The sequence below is a fragment of the Marmota monax genome, unplaced genomic scaffold, assembly GCF_021218885.2.
Source record: "Marmota monax isolate L192 unplaced genomic scaffold, Marmota_monax_Labrador192_F-V1.1 WCK01_AAM20220418_F8-fsc00510, whole genome shotgun sequence".
Classification (NCBI taxonomy): domain Eukaryota; kingdom Metazoa; phylum Chordata; class Mammalia; order Rodentia; family Sciuridae; genus Marmota; species Marmota monax.
Genome location: NW_026693173.1, coordinates 277,588 through 287,751, shown reverse-complemented (window position 1 = coordinate 287,751; position 10,164 = coordinate 277,588). Strand labels below are relative to the sequence as shown.

Sequence of the window (10,164 nt, the reverse complement as noted above, 5' to 3'; positions counted from 1 at the left end):
TCTTCTCACTTTCAAGAGTCAAATAGACCACAACACAATAATCATGGGAGATTTTAACACACCTCTCTCACCACCGGACAGATCTTCCAAACAAAAGTTGAGTAAAGAAACCATAGAGCTCAATAATACAATTAACAATTTAGACTTAATTGATATATACAGAATATACCACCCAACATCAAGAGGATACACTTTCTTCGCAGCAGCACATGGATCCTTCTCAAAAATAGACCATATATTATGTCACAGGGCAAATCTTAGCAATTACAAAGGAGTAGAGATACTACCTTGCATTTTATCTGATCATAATGGAATGAAATTGGAAATCCATAATAAAATGAGAAAGAAAAAATTCTACATCACATGGAGATTAAACAATATGCTACTGAATGAACAAAGGGTTACAGAAGACATCAAAGAGGAAACTAAAAAAATCTTAGAGTTAAATGAAAACTCAGACACAACATATTGAAAGCTCTGGGACACTATGAAAGCAGTACTAAGAGGAAAATTCATTTCATGGAGTTCATTCCTTAAAAGAAGGAAAAGTCAACAAATAAATAATCTCACACTTCAACTCGAAGCCTTAGAAAAAATAAGAACAAATCAGCAGCAAATACAGTAGAAGGCAAGATATAATTAAAATCAGAGCTGAAATCAATAAAATCGAAACAAAAGAAACAATCAAAAAAATTAACAAAACTAAAAGTTGGTTCTTTGAAAAATTAAATAAGATTGATAGACAACTAGCCACACTAACGAAGAGAAGAAAAGAGAGAAACCAAATTACTAGCTTACGGGATGAAAAAGGCAACATCACAACAGACAATTCAGAAATACAGAAGGTAATTAGAAATTATTTTGAAACCCTATACTCTAATAAAATAGAAGATAGTAAAGGCATCGATAAATTCCTTAAGACATATGAGCTATACAGATTGAGTCAGGATGATATAAACAACCTAAACAGACCAATATCAAGTGAGGAAATAGAAGAAGCCATCAAAAGACTACCAACCAAGAAAAGCCCAAGACCAGACGCATATACAGCAGAATTTTACAAGACCTTTAAAGAAGAACTAATACCAATACTCTACAATCTATTTCAGGAGATAGAAAGAGAGGGAGAACTTCCAAATTCATTCTATGAGGCCAATATCACCCTGATTCCCAAACCAGATAAAGACACCTCAAGGAAAGAAAACTACAGACCAATATCTCTAATGAATTTAGATGCAAAAATCCTCAATAAAATTCTGGCAAATCAGATACAAAAACATATCCAAAAAAATTGTACACCATCATCAAGTAGGATTCGTCTCTGGGATGCAAGGTTGGTTCAATCAGGTTATGAAGAGTCAGACACCTCGCCTGTCCTTTGTCTGCATTCTACCTGTGGGAAACAGACTCGAACAGAACATGTTTGCACCAGGACCTGAACTTAGTTCACACAAGGGACCCCTAGTGCTCTGCCTTCATGGGAGACACTCCTGACAGCCCACGGCATACAGCGCCACACACAGGTGGCTCTATGCACTACAGAAGCTATGCAATCCCCTGCTGAGATGGTCCTTAAATACCAGCTTACCACTCCTTGCTCAACCCCCTTGCCATCTCCAGATACCTATCTATCTATCTATCCATCTATTATTTTTATGACAAAAATAAATAGATAGATAGATAGATAGATAGATAGATAGATAGATAGATAGATAAAATAAAAGACAATCCATGCATGGAAGTATCCTTCAAAACCAAATGCCACAACACAAACTTTTCCCTATTTGTGTCTTCATGTTCAAGATAGATCCTGTGTGTTTTTAAATTCTCACTTTATTTAATACTGAAGTATAAATACATTCATTTAGTTTTCTTTAATGTTGTATTAAAATATGATTCATGCAAATACCAATATTGGGTAGCTTATTAAACTTGGCCTCCAGGGCCAATGCCTCCTTAGCTTTGGACTACTCTGAGCATGTCCCAGGAGGCCAGGAGCACAGGTGACTTCTAAACACCAGAGACCCCTGTCTTCATGCAGAGGGCACTGGCCTGGGAACAGAGCCCTCCACATGGAAGGGTCAGGGTTCCAGCTCCCTGCAGAAGATAAGCTGGGGGATAAAGGCCCACCACCCAGCCTCTTCAAAAGACAGCTCTAGGGCTCTGAGAATGTCCAGAGCCACAGAATACCAGAGGAATGGAGGCAGTAGCAGTTTCTGCAAGTGTAGGCAGAAGTCTTGAGAGAGAAGGACTCAGTGATGGGCAGGTCAGAGAGGGGGCCGAGTAGAGAGCTCTATCTCCAAAATGCACCCCTCAGTGCTCCCCCCCCACTTTAATCTCCCTGCACCAAGAAAGCCACCAAGCCCAACTGGGTGTTGGCAATGGCCTCCTAACTGTGCCCTCTCCTGTCTTTGACCTGTAAAGAGCCTATTCCTTTGTCCTGTCACCCACCAAGTAAGCCTTTGACTGTCTCAACATAGACACTGTGAAGAATTCTGCAGTGATCATGGCAGTGTGGTCATCCCAGTTGGTGACCTGGTTCCCTTGATTTAATGTCCAGCAGAGGGATAGTTGGGTCACAGATTAGTCCTATATTTAATTAGATTAGGATCGAAAACAGGCACATTTCCTTATTTTTTTTTCCTGGGCATTGCAAAATATTCAAGGAATAAATTAGAAACATGTGATATCTCAGCAAGAAGGAGACTTGAATGTCCTCTGAGGAGGAAGCAGCTGGCAAAGACTTCCTGACTCTTCACCTGGCAGGAGGTTCACATCTGAGTCTGAAGCTCTGTGGGGGGAGCATGTGGTGGTGTACTGCCTCACCCTGGAGCCTGTTATGGAAAGCTGTCCCTGGCCCTCTGCCACTAAACAGCACTGGGACCTCAGCTGCCCTTGAGGACACTCAGGAGAGGATCAGGCCAAGACCCTCTCCTGGTTTATGCTGGATCCAGGGCCTGTCGTGCTGTTTGAATAAGAGACTCTGGTTAGACTTGAAGCTGATGGTGACCATGTCTCCTTCAGAAACAGCATGGGTCATCAGGCTGTCCCCACAGGCACCTGAAATCAGGGAAATTAACACTGAACTATGAACACACACACACACACACACACTGTGTAATTTGTACTTTGAAATACCATTTACAATACCTTTGCCAGGGTCTTGTGAGTCAGCAAACAGTAAGATCCATATGGAAGTGGCCATTGTTTCCCAGTCCATCTTCTAATTGCTATTCCAACTCCACAGAGTTATTACTCTGAGGCCACTGAAGTACTTAAGTTGCTCACCTGAGGCCCAGAGCCACAGGAACCTGCACACCAGGGTCTGCGCCACTATGCTGCTGACCCTGCCTGCCTGACACAGCTCAGGTCTCATGGCAAAGTCCTCCTTTATAACATGTGGGCACTGGCTGCAGGGGCCTCTGTGAAGATAGTAGCTCACGAAGAGAAAACTGCCTGGACTGTGGGGCCAAGCAGAGCCTCTGATACTGTGCATAGGCAGACAGATTAATGAAGAGCTTTTATTCTAACTCAAATTACTTGAATGTATTTAGTACTAAAAAATGTGAAGCTGATTACCCCAGATAAGTCATCCTGGTCAAATAATAAAACAAACTGGAAACAACAAAGCAGATAAAGACAGAGAGAGAGAGAGAGAGAGAGAGAGAGAGAGAGAGAGAGAGAGAGAGAGAGAGAGAGAGAGAGAGAAAGAGAGAGAGAGAGAGAGAGAAAGGGAGGGAGGGAGGGGAAGGAGGAAGAGAGGAAGGCAGTGGAAGGAGAGGAACAGAAACACCTCCTGAGAGTACTGAAAAATCAGGTCCAACCAAATTCTATAGTCAGAAAATTAACATTTCCAAGGAAAATGTAGAAACCTTTTGACACAGAATCTGCAGAACATGTCATCTGCACTTGCACAGGACAGGAATCACCCACATGACTCTTCCAGGCAAAAGCAGTTGGCAGCAGAGGAAGGGCTCAGTTGCACAGAGGATTATAAAATAAGAAGTGCTATGAGTTGATAAAAGGAAATCTGAGTGTCAGAAGTTAGAGGCCATGGTGTCTTAATTTCCTATAATGTTGTCGTCTGACCAGTAAAATATGTAAAATTTAATTTATGCTTGAAAACTAGATCAGCCTCTCCAGGGCTGAGGCTCTGGTGAGTTTATTTGCAGGTACACCTTGCCCTCTGGATGGCAACAAATGGAACATCCCAGCAGAGAATTCAGTGAGAGGAACCTGAGGTGAGCCACACCTGGCCCATAGGGTCCTGTGCCTTCTGCTTTCCACACTGATATCCTGCCCCTCTAGGAAGACAGCTCAGCCACCTGTCCACCTCATGACTCAGACACTCATACTCAGAGAGAAGCTCAGAAACCAGCTGTCACTCCTAGGAACCCAGGAAAAGGTCACAGCAGAAATGTCCACCCAGGACACTCACTGAGGTCAGGAAGAACTGAGGTCTAAACCAGGTGTCAAGGGATAATGTTGTGTCCATCCTCTTCTCCAGTCCAGAGCCCAGCAAAAATCAGGAGACACGAGACCCAGCATGAAAGAAGCATTTTAAATATTCTGAATATAACTCTTCAGATGCTTTAAGATGGGGCTTCAATTTTCTTTATATAGCTCAGTGTGACATGAATAAATAAAATCCTCTCTAGTTTTTGGGAACCTTAGGGCTTTGCTGAAATGATTTCTCACTGGATGCCAGGTCTCTGACTCTGTGTTTCTCCATAGATAAGGCTACATATCAGATTCTCTTCCTCCTTCCTCCTTCCTCTCCCTACCCCATTGTCATGGTCCATCTCTAGGATACTTGAAGGGCAGAGCCATATTATCTCTCCTCTCTTGATTTTTGTAATTGCTCAAGATATAGATAGGACCGACCCATGGAATCGAAGTCCAGCCACATTCTTGAAGTTTCAATTATGAGCCACTCTGATTTTAATTATTTCTTGCCTTCTGCTACATTTGCTGTTGTTTTGCTCTTCCTTTTGTAGGGCTTTGAGATGAAGTGTGAGCTCATTTATTTTTTTTTCTTTTTTTTAGGAATGACCTCCAGGCGATGAATTTCCCTCTTAAAACTGCTTTCATTGTGTCCCATAGATTCCAATATGTTGTGTCTGTATTTTCATTTATCTTGAATAATTTTTTGATTTCTTCCTTTATGTCTTCTGTAACCCATTGATCATTCAGTAACATATTGTTCATTTTCCATGTGATGTAGGATTTTTCCTTCCTTCTTTTATCATTGATTTCCAGTTTCATTCCATTATGATCAGATAAAATGCATGGGATTATCTCCACCCCTGTATATTTACTGAGGGTTGCCCTATTACATAATATATGGTCTATTTTTGAGAAGGATCCATGTGCTGCTGAGAAAAAAGTATATCCACTTGATGATGGTTGATATATTCTATATATGTCAGTTAAGTCTAGGTTATTGATTGTGATATTGAGTTCTATAGTTTCTTTATTCAACTGTTGTTTGGAGGAGCTGTCCAATGGTGAGTGAGGTGTGTTCTAAGTCACCCATAATTATTGTGTTGTGGTCTATCTGATTCTGAACTTGATGAGAATTTGTTTTATGAACATTGCAGCACCATTATTTGGTGCATAAATATTGATAATTGTTATGTCTTGTTGGTGAATGGCTCCTTTTAACAGTATATAATGTCCTTCCTTATCCTTTTTGATTAACTTAGTCTTGAAGTCGATTTTATTCGATATGAGGATGGCCACCCCTGCTTGCTTACAAGGACCGTGTGCATGGTATATTTTTCCCAACCTTTCACCTTCAGCCTGTGTATGTCTTTTCCAATCAGATGTGTCTCCTGGAGGCAGCATATTGTTGGATTTGTTTTTTTTAATCCATGTTACCAGCCTATGTCGCTTTATTGGAGAGTTTAAGCCATTAACATTTAGAGTTACTATTGATATATGGTTTGTACTTCCAGCCATGTTTGATTATTTATCTTTTTTTTTAATTTAGTTTGTTTCTCCATGATTAGCTTTCCCCCCGCCCTCTGTCTTTACTGAGGCACTTCCCACTGATGGTTTTGGTTATTGTTTTTCATTTCTTCCTCGTGTAGTGTTTTGCTCAAGACGCTTTGCAATGCTGGTTTTCTGGCTGCAAATTCTTTTAGCTTTTGTTTATCATGAAAGATTTTTATTTTGTTGTCATACCTGAAGCTTAATTTTGCTGGATACAGAATTCTTGGTTGGCATCCATTGTCTTTCAGTGTTTGAAATACATTGTTCCAGGATCTTCTCGCTTTCAGCGTCTGTGATGAAAAATCCATTGTTAACCTTATTGGTTTACCCCTGAATGTAATCTGCCTCCTTTCTCGTGTAGCTTTTAATATTTTCTCTTTGTTCTGTATATTGGATATCTTCATAACAATGTGTCTTGGTGTTGGTCTACTGTGATTTTGTGTGCTCGGTGTCCTATATGCATCTAAAATTTGTATATCGGTTTCCTTTTTTTATTTCTGGAAAGTTTTCTGTAATTATTTCATTCAGCAGGTTACTCATTCCCTTGGTTTGAATCTCTATACCTTCCTCTATCACGATGACTCTTAAGTTTGTTTGTTTTTTTTTATGTTATCCCATATCTCTTGGATGTTTTTCTCGTGATTTTTTACCAGCCTTTCTGAGTTGGCTTTTCAAGATGATATATTTTGTCTTCATTATCTGACGTTCTGGCTTCTACTTGCTCCACTCTGTTAGTGATACTCCCATTTGAGTTTTTAATTTGGTTTATAGTTTCCTTCATTTCTAGAATTATCGTTTAATTTTTTAATAATCTCTATCTCCTGATAAAGATGCTTAACTTCTTCTTTTATCTGTTTATGTAATTCATTTTCAATGTGTTCTTTCATTGTTTGAATTTGCTGTCTCATATCCTCTTTAAGGTGCCATTCCATCTGTCTAAGGTATTCCTTGAGTTCTTTATTTGACCATTTTTCTGATGACTCTAGGTCCTCCTGAATATTTAGGCTGTCCTGCATTGTTTTACTCCTTTTCTTCCTTGCTTTTTCATGCTGCTCATGTTACTTCTGGTTCTGATTGACTGCTGAGTTACTGTTTACTCCTATAAATTTATTTGATGCTTGGGAGGAAAGGTATTAGAAGGGAAGGGAAGAAGTCACTAAAGAGAAGGAGAGTAAGCAGGTAGAATTCAAAGAAGGGGGAATAAGAAAATTGAAAAGAAATGAAAAGAAAAAAGAAAAAAATAGAAAAGAAAAAAAGAAAAAAAATTTAAAAAATTTAAAGAAAAATAATAAAAAAATAAAATTTAAATTTAAAAATTTTAAAAAAAATTAAAAAAATTAAAAAAACAACAAAAAAAGAAAATAAAAAAACCAAATTTAAAAAAATTAATAAATGCAGTCTTAGAGTTTGATTAACTTCTCTTCCAGTAAGTGGAGCTGTGCCCACCAGGCCAAGCTTCTCCTCTCAATACGCGGGAACCAATCACTGTGCAGCAGGTCCTCCTCCCAGACTGGGTGGGTCTCCAATCCTGAGTGCCTAGGGCCTTCTCTTGTGTCTAGTCACTTCCCCACTTTTCCTCAAGCCAGGCCCTGCTCACTGGTGATGCTCACCACAATACTGGCTACACGCCAGGTCTGCTGCTCCCGGGAGCCCTGTTTTCATGAATGACTGGGCACACTCTCCCTGTTTGCAATTCCCTCACACCCTAAGTTTGTAGAGCTTGGAGCTGAGAACCCTCAGCAAATTTTGCTTTCCCTCTGGTAGCCACACCCCCGGTAGCTGGTGCAAGAGACCTCAGTTGTCAGCACTGGTGGGAGTGGTAGCCAGGAGTTCCATGCCTCGGGTCCCACGCCACTCCTGATTCCCTCGGTCTGTCTATCACACTCACGGGAGAGCTGGGAGGGGCCCTTAAGGTTTCCCCCACTGTGTGGAGAGGGAAGGCTAGGGGATTACATACCTGTCGCCGCTGGTTTCAATGAAGTTATCTCCTCCACCACATTCTGGTGACGTCAGTTCTCTCCCATGGTGGTATCCCATGCAAATGGCGATAGTTTGTTCCCTTTGCCGGGTGACCAATGCAACGGGTGGGTCCTGACTGTCTCTCCCAAGCCCCATTTCAATCCTGTGGCCACTGCCTATGAAGGCTCAGTTGGCATTAACCTCCATAGGATCAGAAGGGCAGACCAGTTGTTTCAGCGGGATCGTTTAGTGCTGAGTCAAAGCAGTTTGTCTCCGAGAAGCAGGAGAATGGGAGCTTGAATTCCAAAATTTTGCCATTTTTGAATCTCAGAAATATAATCATCGGTAATGAGCTCCAGTGTATCTAGCTCTTGCATACTCTTGTAGCGGTCTTGAAGGCAGAGAATGTTTTCACTGGTGTGAAAACATTTCATTGCATTCACTTCCCTTATTTCATTTTTCCATTCTAATCTTGATTGGCATTTAGCTGATTCAGGTTGCAGTTATCACAGATAATGCTGTGTGGCCCCTGCACATCGTGATCTGTGCACATCTGCTTGTGCTCTGAGTGGAAGGCCTCGATCACAGATATGTGCATGGTCAGGGCAGGTCTCCAACTCAGGTACCACTTCACATTTCCAAACACTTGAGTGTGTTCTAGATCAATTCTCAGGCTGTCTGATGCTATTTATGGTTCAGTTTTATGGTCTTTCTGTTGAAGGTTTCTGGTGGTTTGTTACAACTTTCAATCTCTGGTGATTATTGATGTAGAGCCCACTTTATACACCAGGTGACTGCATATGAGACTGACAGAGAACACTTCCTATGAAAAGATCTTGTCCACAGTTTTTGTAGTGTCATCTCTGTCATAAAAACTGTCTTCATTTTTCTTTCTCTGAACACCAATTCTGTTCCTCTGGGCATCTTGGCTGAGCTCACCCAGCACCAGGTTCCTATATGCCACAAGGTAAGAACTCATCATGGTGCTTCTCCTGATTGGCCTCCGTTCTCTTCTCACCATTGGTGGGTGGAGCACTACTGCGTTGAGTAGTGCAGAAACCTTCAAAGATACCAATTCAAGGTTGAGTGCTGGGGCTGACAAGGAGAAAGAAACAGGGTGCAGAGGAACTTCTCCAGACCTAGAAAGACCCCACTCAGTGGCCCTGGGATCCTGGCTGCCCCTGAGCAGTGCCCTCAGCAGGTGGAGGCAGCAGGACAAGCAGCTGGGGCAGCCCAGCCTCACACTTCTGCTCCCTGGGAGGTTATAGTCATGGCCTGTATCACTGTGGGAGGGTAATAGTAGCTTTGTACACAGTAATAAGTGGCAACATCTTCAGGCTCCAGGCTGCTGATGGTGAGAGCATAATCTGTCCCAGATCCACTGCCACTGAACCTCGAGGGGACCCCAGTTTGCAAACGGTTGGTATAATAGATCAGGAGCTTAGGAGCTTGCTCTGGTTTCTGCTGGTACCAGATTAAGTAATTGCTAATGACCTGACTGGCCTGGCAACTGATGGTGACTGTTTCTCCTTGAGATTTAGACAGGGAGGTTGGAGACTGGGTCATCATGATGTCACATTTGGCACCTACAATTGAACACATGAGAAGAAATATGCACACAATTAATAATGTCATAAGAGGATTTCCCTGAACACCAGGCAGCACTGATGAAATTGGTCTGAGCACATCCTCAGTGTGTCCCTCCTTACCTGCGAGGCAGAGCAGCAGGAACACCAGGAGTTGAGCAGTGGCCATCATGGTCATGTTGTGTCCTGACAGGGACTGACTCCTGCAAAGGGTGTGAGCAGCCTCTTAAGAAGTCCTCAGGGCAGTGGGCTGTGCTGTGGGCACATGCAAATCAACAGACCTCAGCAGGCTGGGCAGAGCTGCAGGGAGGCTCCTCTCAGGCCAGGCCAAGTGTCCCCAGGTGTCCCAGCATAGGCCAGGGCAGCCCAGATTTGCCTAGAAAAAATGTGTTTCCTGAGAGGCACAGGAGAGAACCATCCCTAATTCCTGTGAGCAGAGAGACCTCTTCATCTTATCAAGGTTCAGGACACACTTTTCCTGCTCACTCTCCAACCAAGACGAGGTTCATGAGCTGTCGCAGCCCCACACCCGGAAGGAGGAGTGACTGACCTCTTCCTTTTTATACCTGAGCACAATATTTATTCCAGAGAGGCTTCCGCTACACCTGACTCCTTGAAGACCTGG

At 42.2% G+C, this 10,164-nt stretch overlaps 1 gene segment (V, D, J or C); it reads right to left on the bottom strand.

The window, feature by feature from the left end:
* Positions 1-9,192: 9,192 nt before the first annotated feature.
* Positions 9,193-9,894, bottom strand: LOC124100372 (immunoglobulin kappa variable 1-39-like). The segment is given in 2 exon segments: positions 9,193-9,539; positions 9,663-9,894. Coding segments are annotated over 2 exon segments (402 nt in total).
* Positions 9,895-10,164: the final 270 nt, after the last annotated feature.